We start from the raw sequence: 20,510 nt of genomic DNA, 5'->3' as shown, positions 1-20,510 counted from the left end.
AGTAATTCTCAATTGATTTTGAGCCCCCCAGGGGACATTTGTCAGTGTCCAGAGATATTTTTAGTTATCACAGCTGGGGTTGGGGGGGTCTTTTTGGCAGCTCCTGGGCAAAGGCCAGAGATGCGGCTAAACATCCTACAACACAGAGCACAGCCCTCAACAACCCCAAGAGGCAACAGTGCAGAGACCTGGGATCTTGCTCTAGTTCCCTCATACTCCATTCAGGGCTAGATTCTTGGGAGAGGGGCAGCATTTGCCCCTCTAATCCCACCACTTACTCCTTCTTCAGCTGCTATGCTCTCTTTCCCCTCCTACAGTCCACGGAGTCTTTTTTATTTAACCAAAATGTGGCATTTGCATCACAAAACACTTTTTCTTTCTTAAAATTGTTTCCTTGTGCTTCATGTCACTTCCCTCACCATGGGCCATCACTCTGATGCCTCCTCAGACCCCCCTCAACCAGTACTTCTTTCCTTTGCCCACCGTTAAATATGGGGGTTCCAAGAAACAGGAGTGATCTCAACTCTTATTAACCATTCCTGGCACACAGCCTGCCTGGGCAATCATGTCTACTTTATCGACTTCCACCACTTTCTTCTCTATGTAGTAAAGACCTTTCTCCTTGGTTCTAGAAGTTCCCTTTTTAATGCAACATGAGATAGTTTTACCTCGATGCCTCATCGGCATGTTAAATAACACAGCCAAAGCTGACTTCACTCTCCTGTTCCTATTAGTTATTTCTTTTAGACCTGCCATCCCTATGGGGGTAGCACTATATACCTAGTCACTCAGTGGGAAACAAAAAACAAACAAACAAACAAACAAAAAATCAAACACTGGTAATCATTCATTATCCCCTAAATCCCTAAGCGGACCATAAAGCAATCTGGTTTATAATTTCTAAATCTGATTCAAACTATTTCCTTCTTTCAATCTTCACTGCTAGTTTCAGTTCAAAATCTAAAATATACTCTTTTCATTTGACAGCTTCTTAACTCGTCTCTGACTTCAAACATCATCCCCTTAACCCGGTCTTCAATTCTCTTTCAAAGGCTCCTTTTACATAACAACAACAAAAAATCTACTTTTCCAACTTATGTTGCCCACCTACCTTATATCAAGCTATCTACAGTTCTCCAAATACACAGCGTCGCTAGACTTCCATTCTTTCCTTTACTTAATAAACAGTGACATGTCATGACTGAGCTTTTATGCTGATTGTTCTAAATTATGAAAGCCAAACATTGATCAAATCTATAGCTATTCTTCTATCATTTTATAAAAAAAAAATACTTTAGTAACAAATAATACTGAAAAAGCACAGTGCTTCCTCCCAAGTTTCCATATTAATACATTTTATGAAACACTTAAGGGAAAAGAGATGACAGATGATCTAATGTGAAAGAGATGAGTAGCATATAAATGGGTATTATTTGATCTTGTGTTGCCTCAAACGGCATGAACTGTTGACAGGGCATTAGAAGAAAGAATTTTATTCACTAGCTAAATCCAATTTAGAAGCTTTCTTGTTTTCCTCTCTAGGTCAAAAGTATTTTTAGCATTTCTCAAAGCTCATTGATTTAAAAATAAAAAGTGCTACTGTCATATTACCAAGGAAAAAAATCATGGTTTAAATTTTTCCTCCTAAAACAGTTTGATTCATTATTAATGATGCAATTAGGAAAGAGAGCAATCTTCAGATTAAATAAAAACACAAGATGTATGTATGCTGGGAAGAATTTTTAAAAAGTTAAGTTTCAGGGAAAAAAGTGTTTATAGATGCCCAACAATAAAATGAGTGGCCAGGTTAGGTAAACTTCAACATGGAGAAGGAAAGTTAGTTGAGAATTAAAAATAGATACCTGTTGCTGAGTAGATAAAGTAGACAAACTTTAAAAAAAGTTTTGATTTAAAAATTTTAATTTTTAGATGAAATTTTAGACCAAATATCATTTAGAATTTCATTTTCCTAATATGGCACAATTCCCTAAAACTAAAATTAAAAGAATCAGAATCTGGTCTTCAAATCCCCATTAATTGATAACCTGAGTCTTCATCACTTAACCATCATGGGTTTCATATTATCTATAAAGTGGGAGAATGATGCCTGTTATATTTACTACAAAGGGATTCAGTGGCGTTGGGGGGCGGGGAATCAATGGAATTTGATATTGACATATTTCAGTATGTTTGAAAATTTCCAGGAATAAGATATTTCAGAATAAAAATAGAAGAGTTAGGAATATTGATGTTTGAGCTTCTGTGTGTGTATTTCAAATCTCACTAAACTGCATTTAATTTGACTGCTTTTTTGAACTAAGTTATAAAAATGAAATTACCTGGTGCCTTGAGCAAAATCACATTGCTAGCTAAGGCTCTAATGCTCTTCTCTCAAACTACTTCACAAAATAAATTTGGGTTTTAGGATTCTTCTAGTCTTTTCCTATTGGATTTACACATTTTAAGCATTAGTAGGTTTTAGATTTCCTGGTACAAACCATAAATCAGAAGACCAGACACTTGAGAACAAAAGCTTTCACTGAAGTAGATGAAGAAGAAACAGTATGACTGCTTACTAAAAGATGATTTCCTATGTAAAGTCGATAAATCTCTGAGAATCACAATACACATATACACATGTTTGATAATTTATGTGATTGTAGTGTGATATCATGTAGCCTGCGGGTACAAAGTACAAAGTTTAATTACCAACATGAAACCATGAGCTATTGTTTAACAATCTGCTTCCAACTATATAAATAAGACCTACGCATCTTGAAATAGCTCAATTTTCTTATCTATGAAAACCTACTGGTACAACCAGAAAGTTGAAAAGTACGAGTTTTTTTTATGCCCAATTGTTGCCATGTTATTAATGATCAATTCCAGATAAAATCTTTCCATAGAATAAATCATATCAAAAATTTATGGTACTGTTTAAATTAGGACACCAAATCCTAATCTGTAAGACACCCCAAAAATCTTTCATATATTTTAATTTGTTCTGAAAAACGATGAAGTTATGAAGTTAATGTTCAAACAGATGCAAAGCACTGATATCTTGATTTACTAGTGCTATTTGGGCTATCTGATGAACAAATAAATATATTTTTTTAAATCCCAAAGGCATTAACTATTGATGATTGCCAAGACTGAGCAAGGCCCTTCCATGTATGAACATTTGGTCCCAACAAAAATTAGATCTCTTCTTTTGATGAATTTCATTGATAGAAAAAAATATCTAAATATAGTTGCTTGTTTCTATATTCTTCCCACATGCCTATGGTAATGATTCCTGAATTCAGACTGGAAGTAAAAGAGTTAATATAACCAAGGGAGTATATTTTTTTTAAAGGTGTCTGATAAAAATTAGACTTAGAAATATTTATATAAATATATATACATATATATGTATATATATATGTGCAATATGTAACAGTTATATATACATACATAAATAAAATAGGTACAATACTGAATTTATGCTCATTATTTGATCCCATGTTACATTTAAGTTTTCATTTTAACATAGCTGACTTTAATACTTGATTATATCTTTCATCAATAATTCAAATTTTAAATATGACCAGCAACATCATCGCTTTGCTTTAACGTAAAAATATAATTTCCACCTTGCTTCAACAGAAATAAATTTATTGCAACACCATGGCTTGACATTATTTTGACCAGCTTTGCTTTAGAGAAGGCAAAGTCTCCTTACCCATGGCATGCTGGCTGTTTTCTTCTTTAGGTATTAAGTACCCATGGGGACAAATCAAACCTTGCTAAAAATAAATCCAAGTAAAAGTGCGTGCTGTTCACGAAATTCGTTATGTTTACTTACATGCCACTTCCAGAGATGCATTTCGACTCACTGCTTCACCGAGATAGTTCCTGGCAACACAGACGTAGCTTCCTTCATCGGGTTTGCTTCTGCGCCCGTGTACGATGCGCAAGAAAAATAAGGACCCGCTGGGCAGCAGCATCCTGTGAGAGCGGGGGTCATCCTTGTCAGTCTCCACCCGCTCACCGTCCTTGTACCACTCGATGGTGGGCGTTGGCCGGCCCTCTGCCTTACAGTTCAAAGTGGTGGGCTCCCCCTTAGAGACAATGACATCTGAAGGGTGCTCCACAATCCGCGGGGGGAAGTCTTCCTGGCGAAGACGAGATCCTACAAAACAGGACAGAATGAAGACAAGTGTTAACATTTTCTTATCCAGGGCACCTGAGTGGCTCAGTTGGTTAAGCAACTGCCTTAGGCTCAGGACATGATGGTGGAGTTCCAGGATCAAGTCCCTCATTGAGCTCCCTGTTCGGCATGGAGTCTGCTTCTCCCTCTGGTCCTTCCCCTTCTTGTTTCTCTCTTTCTCAAATAAATAAATAAAATATTTAAAAAAATTTTTTTTTTCTTCTGACGCCTGGGTGGCTTTGTGGGTTAAGCCTCTGCCTTTGGCTCAGGTCATGATTTCAGGGTCCTGGGATCGAGCCCCGCATTAGGGTCTCTGCTCAGTGGGGAGCCTGCTCCCCCCTCTCCCACACTGCCTGTCTCTTTGCCTACTTGTGATCTCTCTCTCTCTCTATCAAATATATAAATAAATAAATAAAATCTTAAAAAAATTTTTTTCTTATCTATAGCTTTTGTCTCTTAGGTTGACATTGGTGAAATTAAACTCTTCAATTATTCAAAATGTACTTGTTACTATATTTTTTCATTTTTCATACTTTTGTTCTTGATGCATCTCCTAAGTCATCCCAAGTCCTTTGTGGAATGTGATAATAAAGCAATAAATTAATAGTTTCATTCAAATGAGTTAGGTTTAAATGTTCCATAAATTGAGGCAAGGAAAAGTAAAAGAGAGTATGACCTTTTCTTTCGGGTACTAAAATGAGCAAGATTAATTCATCCTCAAACAATTACTATCTACTGGGGAACAAAGCCAAATGGACAAGTACCCAGAATACACAATGTGGTGTGTATCATACTGGCATTGTGTCATCAGACTTCATATAAAAAGAAACCCACAAACTATGTACAAATATTCACTCAACTTAACAGATGAGGAAGCAGGTTAGGAAATAACATTAATTGCCCAGAGAGGTAGAAGAAATAAGCAGTTGAGGCAGGATTTGAACCCAGGGACATCTGAATGAGGAATTCAAGCATAAATCATTATGTGAAAGTAAAATAAATGTTCCTTGGAGGTCTGAGAAATGCACTATAGAAAGAAAGTGGAGAAAAAACTATTAACCCTCACTAGAGTGTAATGAGGCCTTCCCTGAAAAGACATCATTTAAGTGGAGAGGTGAAGAATAAAACCATGCAAATAAAGGGAAAAGACATTCAGATTGAAGAAACAACCTGAGATCATGAGAGGACATGCATGATACATTTCATAATCAGGGAGGAAGTTGATATGACAGGTGGAGGTGAAAAGTGCCCTTGGCAATCCAGATAAACGGGTTTTAAACACCATGCAAAGGATTGTGATCGTCATTCTATATGGCTAACAGATTTTGAGAGGGCAGTGATAGGACTATCCGTGTATTAGAAAGGTATTTTTGGTGTGCAGTGTAAAAGATAAAGAGCCACGGGGGCAAAAGAACAGGTCAAAGTTACTTAATTATTCCAGAGGACAATAAAAAGAACCTGACTTTGAGAAATGATGCTGAGAGTAGAAAAAAAGAGAAAGATACAAGGCATAGCATAAAATAACCCTTGACAGAATTTGGTATGTCACCATATAGTAAGGAAGAGTGATGGGCACCAGGACTTCCTTTCGAGTGCAATGAGAGTGGAGCCATTAAAGGGTAGAAAAAATAGGAAGGGAAGAACCTGTTGGTATTTTAAGATGAAAAATCTGCATGATGTGTCATTTTGAACATTTTTAGTTTATGAGGTGTCACAGGTCGTTATTTGTGAAAGGGTCTTAGCAGCTCCTGCTCATAAATCTAAAGGAGATGGTGAGAGAAATAACCATGTCTGAGGACAGAATGATAGTCTAGATACAAGCTTTAACATTTTCCAACCAGTCATCTAGTAGAACCACATTTCAGCTCAATAAATAGAAGTAATATTTACTCCTCAATGTAATTCCACTTTATTTTCACTATTAATTAAAAATGCACATTTTTAATTTAATATAGGGTATTTAATTATAGTGAATGAACCTTTTCTTTTCTGAGGAAGATTAATTTTAAAGGTTGCTGAATATTATGTGTTATCTCATCAGATCCAAGAAGGAACTTAAATATATTCCAAGTGCAGAGTACCTAAAGCCAAAGAGTAATTTACAATACATAGGTCAGAATTTTTTTTTTTAAGTACTAAAGAAACCCAAAGCATTTAAATATGAACAGGTAACCACACTATGCATCACAACAATAAAGAAAGTTATACTTTGAAAGTACTGGGTCCCTAAAGCAAATCAGGACTCTAAAGAACATAAAGAGTAAGATTTATTTTTAAAAGAAATGAATTTAAAAAAGATCTCAAACCATTTAAATGTGAATGGCTAATCACAGTTTGCAAACCAGTAACATATTCCCAGGTATAATGGTCTGGACACAGAGCCACAGAATCTGATTCTAAAATGGAACAAGAGTTTAATCTCACTTTTCATGTAACAGGCATATAGGCTATAATCACTTTGTTGAGATACCTTTCTAGTTCTTCTCTAATTTCCCACATGCATTTATCCACAGCTCTGCTATGTCAAAGTTGTTCTATTATTAAAACTAAGCAAGTCAACCATCCATGTTAGTAAAGTGCTATTTACTTTATCAAATTGTTCCCCACCTTATTAGGCAGTTGGCCCAGAGACGGCCTGCAGAGGACCTGAAATACACTAACATTTATTAATGAATATAAAATAATTGACTTATAAAAGGAAAGACAGCAGAGTATCTAAACTGCTTAGCAATAAGATCTAGCAACCAGCATGTCTAGAATTTCACCCATTTATCACTACAACATATGTAAACCTATTCTAGTGTGTCTCATTTGGATATTCTTTTAATCGTTTTATTCCCACTGTTATAAAAACTTCAAAAGGACACATACAATCTAGAAGAAAGAGGTAAAACTATTGATTAGAAGAAATTATAGGAGCCAATTTTTCATGACCTTGACTTAAGCAAAACTCTCTTGGGCACCAAAAGCACACACGCATTTTAACAAGACCTACTCCTACCCCCTCTCAGGGATGCCTACGCACATAAAGTTAGAGAAGCCACGCTCTAACCAATTTTTGTATGGCCCTCAGCTAAGACTGTTTTTTCATTTTTGTGTTGTTAGAAGACAGGCGAGGAGGTCTAAATGCTGGGAATATCTGCTGACACTTTATGGAAAAAGTCTGCCAATCCTGCTTTAGAGTACCTGTTTGTCACTTTCCACTAATAACTCTAGCTTTTTCACTTATATTTCTTTTGTATAGGATCATAAAAATGTAAACTCCAGATTTTAGATTGGAAAAACCAAACAAAACTTTGACTGTAGTGTTAATATAGCTTATGTAGTTACTCAGGGTCCTTATACGAACAGATAAGCTAAACATAGATAAAATCTATGTTTATCTATGTAAGATTTATCTGAGAGTCTAACCCTACTTGTGGCTGATAACAAGTCTAGACATCTTCGTATATCTCAATTATTAATTAGGCAACCACATAGTCAAGTTTTAATTGAAAGCATTTTATCCAACTGTCCTTATCTTAAAAAAAAAAAAAAATGGATCTTAGTCATGGAGTCTTAAAGATGAACATCCCAATTTTGATAGTTACTAACCAAGAAAGTAAGGTATAAATCAGTCAATTGACCTGTTAATAATTAAATAGCTAAAAGAAGCAGAGTTCCAACTTAGGACCTTTAATCTGATATGTGCAGGCATTTATAATCTCGATGCAGGAGGAAGTAAAGAATACACCTTACAACTACCTTAATTCCAAAACCCTCTTCTGTGGATGACTACAATAAAATGAATCAGACAGATGCCTGTAGTCATAATAGAACATCTTCCTTGATTTTCCAAATGTGCTTCTCAGCCTACCTGCATCAGAATTACCTGGGATATTTCCTTAAAATGTGATTCTTGGTCCCCACAGTGAACAGGAAGTATCAGAAGTTACAAGTGAAAGGGGTCTAAGATGCTCCGTTTTGTCAAGCTCACCAGAAGGTCATGCACTTGGGCTTGGGCTAGACCTGGTCAGTCTAGAAGGTGACACACTTAGACCTGGCTAAATGCAAGCATTCCACAGAAACATTCAATTAGTCAGCTACATGAAGAAGCATCTTTGAATAAGGTACTAAGCACCCTAATTTACAAAACAGATTATTTCTGCTTCTCAGAGACACTCAAACAATGATTTTGAAATGATTTTTGGTAAAAACAAAAAACAAAAAACAAAACCCTAAAACCAAACTGAGTAGTTTATTAGCTCTTCAAATTTTAGAGGGTTGGAGAAGTATAAAATTGTGATTCATAAATATATTTAAATTTCGTTTTATTTAGTCAATAACCATTCATTTTAGTGAGTGCTATAGTAATTTTTATATTCAGAAGTGACTTCAATCTCATAGTATGATAAAATAGGATAAAGCCACATGAAAGAACACTTGATTTCATTTCATGTGTTTGAAAGAAAACTGCTCTTGCCTCATTATTCCCTTGGAACTAAACCTTGTTTTTCACGCATATACTATAGTCACACCTAGTCAAGTTAAACAACACACTTAAATTTTCCTGAATTTTTAAAAATTTTTTTTAAAGATTTTATTTATTTATTTGACAGAGATCACAAGCGGGGCGGGGGCGGGGGGAGAGGGAAGCAGGCTCCCTGACAAGCAGAGAGCCCTATGTGGGGCTCGATCCCAGGACCCTGGGATCATGACCTGAGCCAAAGGCAGAGACTTTAACCCACTGAGCCACCCAGGCGCCCCCTGAATTTTTTAAAGGCCAGAAGAAATTCTTGGCAAATATACTCTCGCCAATGAAATTTCTATGTAGTATCTTTTTTTCCCCTAAACACACATACACTATTATAGTCCTAGTTCATAATAACTACATTTTTTTTTTTGCTCTTGTTTTTTTTTGTTTTGTTTTTGTTTTTGTTTTGTAGGTTTTTGTGTGTGTGTGTGTGTGTGTGTGTGTGCAAAAACTGCCTTTATTGAAGCACAGGGATAGGACCCTTGGGAGGGAAGAGTCGCACTGTGATCTTGAGGAGAGATTGATGATAAACTTCTGTACGGTGACCTTGCAGGGAAAGAGATAAAAGAAGTCTCTGAAGAAGGCTTACAGGATCCTGGAGGTCTGGCTATTGTCAAGCTAAGGTTGCTTTTGGCCTCTAGCAAAGCATTAATACTAACATTAAGAAAGTTGTGAAAAATTTCCCCCCAAAATCCTAGTAAAATTAAACCAGCAAGATTCTCTATGATAACTCAAATTCTGAATGTGACCAGAGATACCTCCTGAAGTTTTCCCTCTAACTACAGAGGTACATAGTACTACACGAATAAATGAAGGCTTCATGACCCAGCACAGTAAAGAAGCAGCATTGTGATAGGAAGAAAGAATATGGGTTATTAACCAGCAAATATTTATGCCTTACTTTTACCAGGTGCAAATCAGAATACAAAGGACTCAACAGTCAGTTTAGATGATGGAAAGAAACTCTACACAGACCATAGGACATGTAGTAAGCATTGTTTATCTTATTTTTTTCTCTTCCATAAATGGAAGCTTCTTCCCCTAGATTTCCACCTTAAAACCCTGATCTCATTAACAAGAGTTGATTTCTTTTTAGGTCTTTCTTGCATTAATATTTTTCTGCACAGTAAATTTTCACCAGGCTGATCCCTTTATACTAGATTTCAAAATAACTAAAGTTGTTGCTGCTATTTTGCCAAAATAAATCCTATCAAAATTTTCCCCATGGAAAGAAATGTATCTCAATGCCACTATAAATGCCATCTACACTGATTACTGATCTAACGTAATTTGTAATGAAATTGAATTGATCACTCCATCAATTTTAAATTTTCTTCATTTTTCCTTAAAATTTTCCTATCATTTTTTTCTTTTTTCTTTTTTCTCAAGGTGGGGAGGGGCAGAGAGAGAGAATATCAAGCAGGCTCCATGCCCAGCACAGAGCCCACTGCAGGACTTGATCTTAGAACCCTGAGATCATGACCTGAGCCAAAATCAAGAGGCAGACTCTTAACTGACTGAGCCACCCAGGCACTCAACAACTTTCCTTTGAATTCTTCACCATAACTAAATTCCACTTTTTTCCCCCTAGAAGTTCTATATGTGACATATTGTGGTAAGAAAGTCCATATTCGGGAAACAAAAAGACCATTTTATCCATTCGAAGCTTATTGAAACTTTCTCATGAGATCTGATTGGGCAATAACTTAAATAAACAAACTAAGAAGATTCTCATTTTTGCTGGAAGCACAGCAGTGCCATGTTAAAAATAAGTTTAAATTAGAAACTACACTAAAATTGAGACCTAGAAAAACTAATTTATTATAAAATTTCTATACCACTTTCCAATGTCATAAAACTAAAGGGCAAAGTGTGTGAAAGGGAAGTGACAGGTCTACAAGATGTTTCTTGTCAAACTTAACAGGCAGCCTCAATTCTGGAAGTTTCAGTTGTACAATACAGCGTCCAGCAGCATTCCTATTAGCCAGTCTTCCAGGTCTAACAGGAAGAAGCCCGAGTCACCAAAGACCCTGCTGTCCCAAATGCCTACTTTACAGATGAAAAGAAAAAGAAAATAGAGAAAGCAAAACAAAACAAAACTGAAAATTTCCCCCAAAACGGAGATTAGAAGAACATAATTGTCTTAGCAGTGAGTCCAAGCTCTGCTTTGAGGATGAGTTTTCCTTCCCAATGACCGCTTTCTTACCCATTTATTTATTTATTTATTTGAAGCCTAGAATAGAAGTCCCAAGCACTAGATTGCAATTTAGTGTTGGTTTGGTTTGGTTATTTTGTTCTTCCCCCCTGCATCACTGTGTGATTAGGTATATGACCTGAAGCAAGTTACCTAAACTTTCTTATAATACTATTTCTTTATCCTAAATTTGAGGTGACTGGAAGAATAAATTGCTATAAATTCATCGTTTCAGGTGCCGCACAGCGTGATAATGGCTGTCACAACATAACGAATATAACTAAAAGAGAAGATAACAGGTAGCAGTACTAACATAAAGAAAATTTTTGAAGATACGTGCTATAGATTAATGCTCATTGTTTTCATAAAAGGATAGACTAGAAAGTTTGCCTTGGTAGGTCTGTGTCTACTATCAAAAGAAGTGGTTACCAAATGCTTTCTTAGAGAACTCTTCAAAAATTAACAATGATTTAAAGGATTTTATTTAGAAAATAGCTCACGTGGGGCGCCTGGGTGACTCAGTGGGTTAAAGCCTCTGCCTTCGGCTCGGGTCATGATCCCGGGGTCCTATGATGGAGTCCCTCATCGGGCTCTTGGCTTAGCTGGAAGCCTGCTTCCCCTTTCCCTCTGCCTGCCTCTCTGCCTATTTGTGATTTCTGTCTGCCAAATAAATAAATAAATAAATAAATAAATCAGCTCATGTAACCCTTGGGATTTATTATCACATTTCTAAGAAGTTTATTTACATTGCCAATAAACAAATGGTTCCATACATCATTTTATCCAAAGACCAACTGATAGTACATGAATGTTATCTTAAAAGTAAATAGTTTATCAGTGATTTAAAATACAACCTTAGTCAAAGATATTTAACAATTCTTTCCTTATTCAGGGTAAGGAGGTTGCTACTGTAGGAGAGAGTAACTAAGGCAGATTTCATGAAACATTTTCTCTAATTTCACAATTGTATTTCAGGCCTTTATTTAAGTACTCTTAACAGAAATTGCTGAAAATATTAAAAGTGGAACACATTTTCCCTCTCTCTCTTTTTTTTTTTTTTTCTCCACCACTTCATGGTAGTTAGTGACTTCATTATGTAAGTTTTAACTGCTTTTTATTATACATTTTCTGGCTGCCTACCTCCCATCCACTAGGTCACTGACCTCTCCTGAGCAGGTGGATCTAGACAATAGCCCACGAGCATCCAGAGGAAGGCATAACACTTTGGGTAAGTCAGAACCAATAGCCAGTTGAAAGAAATCGAAGCCAGGAGTAGACACATGAGGATATCTATATAACATTGAAGAGCAATTTTGAAACCACAAATCTGAAAGGTTACCAGCCGACATTTTTAGGAGTGATTTCCTCTTGAGAAAAAAACAAATTAATTTCCTACTTTATAAATTCATTTTCCAACAATTCAGTGAGGAGCCAATGTATTAACCTGGACATTCATCCAATACTATTTCAAATCAATTTGCTACACCTTACCATGGTTGAAGGCATTCTTTAAAGAGTGATTTGCCACCCAATCAGAGTTTTCATGGGTTATGCAGATTTGCCTTACAATAACAAAAGCAATCTCTAATCCAGGAAGAGATCTTGAAATTTAGCTTCTTATTGTCATATTTACAATATGGTTATATATATATTTATAATATTTCATAGTTATATGAATGGTTTATATGGTTCTATAGATTTATATTTCATGTTTATATTTTTATATATTCATGTTTATATAATATCTCATATTTATAATATTTCAATGTGGTTTCAAAATTGCATTTGGCTTTATAAAAGAAAGATGATGCAATGGGACCATCTCCAAACTCATTAAATTTTTTAATGATGTTTAATTTCCTAAAAACCTCAAAGTGTATTTGGTGGAGACTATGAACAGTCTCAAACAAAAAGGGCATTCTTTTTACGTAAACTCCCAATGGAGTGATAACATTTAACCTTATACTCTATTTCCTAAGCAATATATTTTGAAAATTCTGTAGCAATGGCGTTTGATTCCAAAGACCCCAGGGTCAGCTTCACAAAACAGCATTCCTACCAGCACTGATACTTTACACATGTGCTGAGCTTTGTTAAATATTTAGTCTCTGCTAAATCTGTGTAGAACTCTTGATTTATGTTCTTCTAACCTAAATATTTTATTATCAGCTTAAAATGAGATCCAGTGACCTAGTCAAGATGACCGAAAAACTTCCTTTACTATCTAGTATAATAAGCATTTTTTTTAAAAAGAGAGTTGAAAAAATGCTAATACAATTCAAAAAGTTTAAGAGAACAATTGCTAAAACATTACCCAAAAAATCTGACTGCCATGAGCCAAATATATTAGCTCCATCATGTCTAAGTAATGCACACACTGATTGATTTGAGCCTTGGTCACTTCCTATCGATATTCAATGAGAGTTGACCCTTGAACAAATTGAGAAGGGGGTTGGAGGCTCTAACAGTCAAAATCTACAAATTCGTGTATAACTTTTGACTCCCCAAAGCTTCCCGTTCACCGGCAGCCTTACCAATAACATAAACAGTTGATGAACTCATATTTTCTATGTTATATGTATTTTGTATTGTATTCTTATAAGAAAGTAAGGTAGAGAAAAGAAAAGATTATTAAGAAAAGCTGAAGGAAAATACATTTACAATGAATCTGTCTCTTGAGTCAACAGTGTTTGGACAGAACAGACCCAGGGATGCTCTTTTTCCCAGCCTCTGACTACCCGCCAATCTCTTTCCCAGCCACAACGTTCAGAACCATCTTCTCAGCTATCCTCTACCTCCAGGACCAGCCAACACTGTTTTCTGGGTCTTTGTTTTTGTTTTGATGGTTGGTTGAGTTTAGCTTCTTATTGCTGACAAACCATGAGCTCCCATATTCGTCAGAATTATTCCACTGAGATAAGGACTACAGACAACCCCCAGGTCAACGTGTACCCATGTGCCTCCTACCCTTACCTCTCTCTGGGTTTCTGTTTTACCCACAAGTGGCTCAGGAGAACAAGTGCCAATTCGGCGAGTAGCCCGAGGGAAGTTCAAGGGTGCCAAGTGTCTCCTGAAGATGCAAACCCAGCCCAGCTGCTGGGTTTTCCTCTAGGAAGTGCAAAAGTTGTCCCAAAGTGAGGGGGGTGAAACCCAGGATGCCATGGGAGCTGCTATGGTCCCGAAGAAGAAAATGAACCAAGCCCTTCTGGATCTGCAAGCCCTGGGTTCCACCTCGTAGACCTCCGTCTCTCTAACTTCCTAGAGAATCACTTCCTGGTTGAGGAAATAAAACTTATCAAGAAGATGGTTACCACCTGACTAACCTCCACAGGCTGGCTGGCAGGCCCTGACACTGGGCTGGGGGTAGCTCTTCCCAAGACTCACTCTCAAGCAATGAATAGGAGCCTCCAGAACCGAGTGGCTCTGGAGAGGTCCCTCAGACATCCCCTTGGTGTCAGAGCCTCTGCCTGAGCCTCTCCCTACAGCCATTGGGAAGCTTTCTAATCACCCTGGAGCCTTCATACAAAATGTGGACCAAGTGAAAACAATGAAGCTTTTTACAGCCAGGACAAAACAAAATAAAAAACAAAAAACACGTATAAGCGGACCTGTGCTGTTCAAACTCATGTTGTTCAAGGGCCAACTGGCATTGTACTTAAGAAGTTGTCCTAACACATGAGTCTCATCGCATTACTGTGTTGTCATTTTTTGATATGGCTCTTAAGCCATGGATGGGCTTAGGTGGAATGGAAGAAAGGAACACCTCAAAAATTGGATGCAAAATTTTGTGAGCATGTGTACATGTGCCTTTTTAAGAAATGACAAGGCATGTCTTTGGCAGTTAATAGAGACTCTCTTCAACAAGAGGAGTCTGACTTGAAGTCGCTCTTCAACAAGTGCTGGATAGGATTGTGAATGCAGGCAAGTTTCTTATCCTCACCACATTTTGTTTTCCTTATCTACAAAATGTAGCAGCGCCAACCTAATAACATGGCTCTGAAGACTGAAGGAGTTCCCTCTACATGCTGAGCACAAAGTAAGCACTCAGTAAATGTCTACTCAATTAATTTTAGTATAAAGTGTAATTATTTTATTAGGATAATCTTTAGCACTATACTCAAAGGAACTGGTGGCCCTATAAAAACAAAGGACTACCATCCACAAAATATAGTCTTTTTAATGTAATAGTGTGTCATTCAAAATATAGCTTCTATCTCTGTACTGTGATTTTCTACTACTGCTTGTTCCTACCTACCAATTAAACGTCATTCTGAATGATATATCTACATTTCCCTGAAGGCTCCATGTTTTCAATGATTTGGTACTCAGATTTGCCACACACTGTGTTTCTAAAGATGAAAATACTAGGTGCTCAATCAATATCTGATATAAATGCATGAGCAACTATATTCCTTTTTTTATTCTGTTAATGGAGCTATAGGTAGCTAGATTTTGATCAAAAAACTCTCTAACAGCTAAAGAATACCTCCACTGTAGTTCATGACAATTGGATATGTGGAATTCTAGTACTAGACACTACTGTCTAGGCATAGTAAAGAAATTATTTGTAGATTCTAGTCATTAAAAATTAATCAAATATTGGTGCTTAATAATTCTCTGTGCCCCTCTGAAATAGATTATACCAATGTCGATTATTTTCTTTATAAAAACCTTAAAACCGAGATGCCTGGGTGGCTCAGTGGGTTAAGCCACTGCCTTCAGCTCAGGTCATGATTCTCGGGTCCTGGGATCGAGTCCCTCATCGGGCTCCTGCTTGGCAGGGAGCCTGCCTCTCTCTCCACCTCTGCCTGCCTCTCTGCCTGCTTGTGTACTTTCTCTCTCTCTCTTTCTGACAAATAAATAAATAACATCTTAAAAAAAAAAAAAAAGAAAAACCCTTACTATCATTGTGTGATGAATACATGGGAAGCTTCTACTTTGAGGTTGTTTTCCATCATAAGTTTAATGAAATAAAAGAATATTAAAAAATTTTTGTGAGGGCATAACATGACTTAACTTAAATGACATGACCGTAACAGGAATATTATCAGAATACTCTCTGAAATTAACTTACCAGTGGTTTAAAGGGGTGGTTAAAGGGGTGGTTAAAACCAAATTGTGTTCTTTCTTTTAAAGCAAAGTAGTTCTTCCTTGGAATCTCTAAATTACAATTTTATGAAATTGTGCTTCTTTAAAATAAGTCTAAGCACCTGTGACAAAAGACCCAATTCAATGATGAGTACAGTGATCCCAAAGAGGAAAAGAAAGCTTTTTCTCTTCAGTGGTGGGAGCAGCCATATTATATTCGGTGTTTTTTTGTGTGTGTGTCGTGCAATGGCACATTGGAATTCTTTTTCTGAAACTTATACCTTAGGGCATAAAGGCAGTTTACAAAGGTAGCTGAATACAACTTGTACTTATAGCTTTGTCTTTCTCTGTCACACTCAGAGTGAATGGGTTTTCACAGTTGACCAAACTGAATGGAAGGGACAGCATCACATTTCTGAAGAGCTGTTTATAGGAGACACGCTGAAATTCACTTTCAAAATGTTTATTCCACTAAAAACACACTGGACAAAATTTTGATCCAGAAGAAGTTGAAAAAGAGGCCATGTTTACTTTGCTGTGAGTAGCTCTTAAGTTTGGAATGAAATGCGTTTTTAATTCATTAAGATATTTTAGAAAAATTTCAGGTTGGCATTTTACGCCTCACGTTATGTACTGCATTGAATTAAAAGAAATCAATATAAACTGAAGTTAATCTCTTAAAAAAAATATATCCAGTCTAACTCAGTAAATCATAATGAATTTGATATGACATCTGTTGAAAGACTACACAAATGGTTGGTTAAATTTAGACTGAAAATTAGAGTTACTTTAGTGTAGTAGATAAAGAATATGAGTTACCTTAATTATCAGGATACTTTTCATTTGGGGACCTACTTTGTCCTCATTTTTCTTTATTTACCATATCTGTTGATACCTTTAAAAACTGAGTGATTTAATAAAACTTTAAATTTCCTTTCAAGGGATGTCTTGTTTCAGAGCAAAATGACCACCAGATAACATCATTGCTGCCACAGAAATACTGAGTATGGTTTTCAGTTAAAAGATTTGGTGTGCACAGAGAAAAAAGAGCTTGTTTTTCTACTTAATGGAGAAAAGCAGCAAACGGGAGTGCTATAAATGTTTTAAAATGATCGTTTTCTGCTTGAATTATGTCTCACTAAAATAGATCAGAGACTCAATTCCTTGGGTCTCTCAGAAAACGTTTGCAGTTTCTAGAAAACTCACAAAAAAATGTTATTTCCCACTCAGCTCATTTACTTTGAAGGCTTATCAGATGGGGGATCAAATGAAACCCATCGTTCTCTGGTTTTCCAGGTTATTACCACGTGGATATGGAATTAGCCTCCATCTAGCCACTCTCAAAATGCAATGCTTTCTTTTCACAAAGCAAAAGGAATGAAACACACAGAATTTCTCTGGATTATGCTAACGGAAAAGAGAACACTGACAGGCAGGGGAATCAAAATGTATAGAGTCATAGCAATTATGAAAGACCAGAATAACAATAGCTTAGAGGTGGGTGCTATTTTTTAAATGTAGGAAGTTGCTTTTACCGTCAAGCCCTCAATATACCCAACTCTGACAAGCTGGATCTTATAAACAAGCAGAAACTGAAAATCTGAAAGAAAATGAGAAGTGTGTGAATTGTTAAAAGTGTGTGAATTGTTAAAAGAAAATGAGAAGTGTGTGAATTGCTTAATCCTCCATGTGGGGATGGTACTTCCTAAAGGGCCATTAATAACAGTGCTTTGTTTTTGTAAGGGATAGACACACTACTTGTTGACATTTAATGAAATCACTCCTCGTAGCTAGTTCATTTTATTATGAACTTCCATCGCAAATGGGAGGAAAAAAAATCTTTGAGTTATATGTAAACTACTGAATTAGAAGTCTGAAGTGAGTTTAATAATTCTGACTCCACTAATGCCTTCTCTGAAGTGTGATGTAGACCTCCTCCGCGCTTCTCTTGGATGGTGACCACAGGACCCCATCCCCGCTCACTGTGATAGGTGTCGCTTCTATGACCACAAAAGTCAAACCTCCAGGTAAGATCTACACTTGGTTCTGTTGCCCACATGAATGTTCAGTTATAATCTCAAATTCTATAAATCTCAAAAGAAATCTCTCACTTCCCTCCTTGTTCTATGTCTCATCGCTCACTTCTTTCTGGCATGAGTCCATTTGCTTCAGGTCCCTAAGGCTAGAAATCCCACTTGTAAGAATTAACTCTTTAATTTCTTTCACGTCCATTTAAGGCACAGATGCCTGTGGGTTCTTCCTTCCTTCTCTCACTTTTATCTGCTTCTCAGTCCCATCGCTGTCTAGACTGGATTTCACACTATCATTATTCCAAAAGCTTCTGAGTTTATCTGTTCTAAGTATATGCTATTCCTCTCCCTTGTCACTCCGTAGCCAGGGGGAAAAAAATTGTGTATATATATTATATATATATATATATATATATATATATATATATGGATTTCAGAGAGCAAGGTGCAACTTTTTTTTTTAACTTTATATACAGTGTTTTTTTTCTTTTTCTTCTTTTTTTCCTTTTTCCTGCAACTATTTGCATTTTATTTAATTATTCAGATTCTTTAAACTTAACATACATATTGCTTTATGGATATATAAAGTTTATTGTTAGAAGCAACTTTTTAAAACAAACAAACAAAGAAGTAGGATAGCCAAGTAAATCTCAGACTTCCATGTGTGTGCTAAATTCTTTTCATTCCCGTGGCCAGTAGAAATCCATTTATTCAGCCAGCTGAATTACAGATTGCACTTTCTCAAGTCCAGCTTTTGCCGCCAGGATTAAGCAAATTGCCCCGTGGGTCTTAGGATGAGGCATGGAATTCTGAACCAGCACGCCCAGGCTTGGCATTTATTTGGACAGTATGTCCTCGTGCTGCCATAATGCCTTTGCAGCACTGATTTATAGTCGAAGGTGCCAAAACATCACTTACTATATTAAAAGTTGGCCATGTTTCCCCGTTTTCTGAGTTCACTGCAAATCTGAAAAAATATGTCAACAGCAGGGGAGAGAACTAGGATGCAGCACCGTTGGTTTCACTGAGGCGGCTTATATCTGTTCTATTTACCTAATCTACCTGCACTGAAATCACGCCGGTGGGGCAGCTGCTTTATATGAATCCAAAAATGATGATGCAAGAATGGATAAAATCTAGCTAATTTTTTTCTATTTGACTTTTGCAAATTTTTTATTTTTTTGCATATTTTTTATTTTTTAATTTTATATTATTTAAAGTCAATTAATTAACATGTAGTGTGTTAGTACTTTCAGAGGTAGAGTTCAGTGATTCATCAGTTGCGTATAACACTCAGTGCTCGTTACATTACATGCCCTCCTTAAGGTCCATCACCTAACTCCCTACCTTCCTTCCTTTCTTTTCTAAGAATTTTATTTATTTGTCAGAGAGAGAGCACGAGACAGTGTGAACACGAGACAGTGTGAGCACAAGCAGGGGGAGTGGCAGGCAGAGGGATAAGCAGGCTCCCCGCAGAGCAAGGAGCCTGATGGCGGACTCTATCAGGCATGACCTGAGCCCAAGGCAGACACTTCACCGATGAGCCACCCAGGCCCTGCCCATCACCTTTAAGTGTAAAACGAAAGAATATAACCTAGCAAATAGGGGTCTCAAATTAATTTCTGAACATTTTTGGTAAGATGCTTAGCAAAAACAAATAATAAAGAACACGAAACCATGCAGTAGCACTGATGTACTTGACACGCATGCACTAGACTCAGTCTATACGTCTGTCTATATTTATGTCTATCTATATGTCTCGTTTACAGAATTTGAACTCAAGTAGGCACAAACACTGAAACACAACTCACGGCAAAAATACATCCACTGTCTAAAGTCTATCAGCAACCAAAAATGGAGAAGATTGTATATCTGGTCATTAGTTGACAACTAAGTGATTGCTTTAATTATCCTCATTGGGGCTCGACAAGGTATTAAACACCCAATAATCAGTCACAGAAACAAAGGCATGAATAAGAGGACAATGTCTGCCTCTGCCAGGCTCAGTGAGCACCACCTTGATGTACTGATTGTTCTTAATGAGGACAAGGCTCCCAATGAGATGACTGGCCATTAGGTCAAAACCTGAAGTGTCAAAATAGGAACAAGGGACTGACCCCTGAATACTCCATTATTTTTATTTATTTATTTTTAAAGATTTTATTTATTTATTTGACAGAGAGAAATCACAAGTAGGCAGGCAGAGAGGCAGGCAGAGAGAGAGGAAGGGAAGCAGGCCCCCTGCTGAGCAGAGAGCCTGATGTGGGACTAGATCCCAGGACCCTGAGATCATGACCTGAGCCGAAGGCAGCAGCTTAACCCACTGAGCCACCCAGGCGTCCCTACTCCATTATTTTTAGATGGTCTTTAATCACTCTCATAGCAGAAGACAAATTTTAGGGGTCACTTTTTACTACAACAAGGAATTCTGCTTTACCCTTTGCATTTTGCAGGCGTGTATCTTAGCTTGACTTTCTACTCTCTTCTCAATTTTGC

General features: G+C 36.8%; 1 protein-coding gene across 22 annotated transcripts in view; it reads right to left on the bottom strand.

Moving 5' to 3' along the window:
• ROBO2 (roundabout guidance receptor 2) overlaps positions 1–20,510 on the bottom strand; it is a 1,685,112-nt gene that overhangs the window by 522,036 nt on the left and 1,142,566 nt on the right. For all 22 annotated transcript variants that reach the window (XM_045088214.1, XM_045088211.1, XM_045088212.1 and 19 more), the window contains one exon: positions 3,845–4,171. In XM_045088214.1, coding sequence (XP_044944149.1) covers positions 3,845–4,171 — 327 coding nt within the window. The remainder of the gene's footprint in view (positions 1–3,844; positions 4,172–20,510) is intronic.

The sequence above is a fragment of the Mustela putorius genome, unplaced genomic scaffold (genome assembly GCF_011764305.1).
Source record: "Mustela putorius furo isolate JIRA1106 unplaced genomic scaffold, ASM1176430v1.1 tig00003834_pilon_pilon_pilon, whole genome shotgun sequence".
Lineage (NCBI taxonomy): Eukaryota > Metazoa > Chordata > Mammalia > Carnivora > Mustelidae > Mustela > Mustela putorius.
Note: the sequence above shows the minus strand (reverse complement) of the source record. Positions and strands in the feature narration are given on the sequence as shown.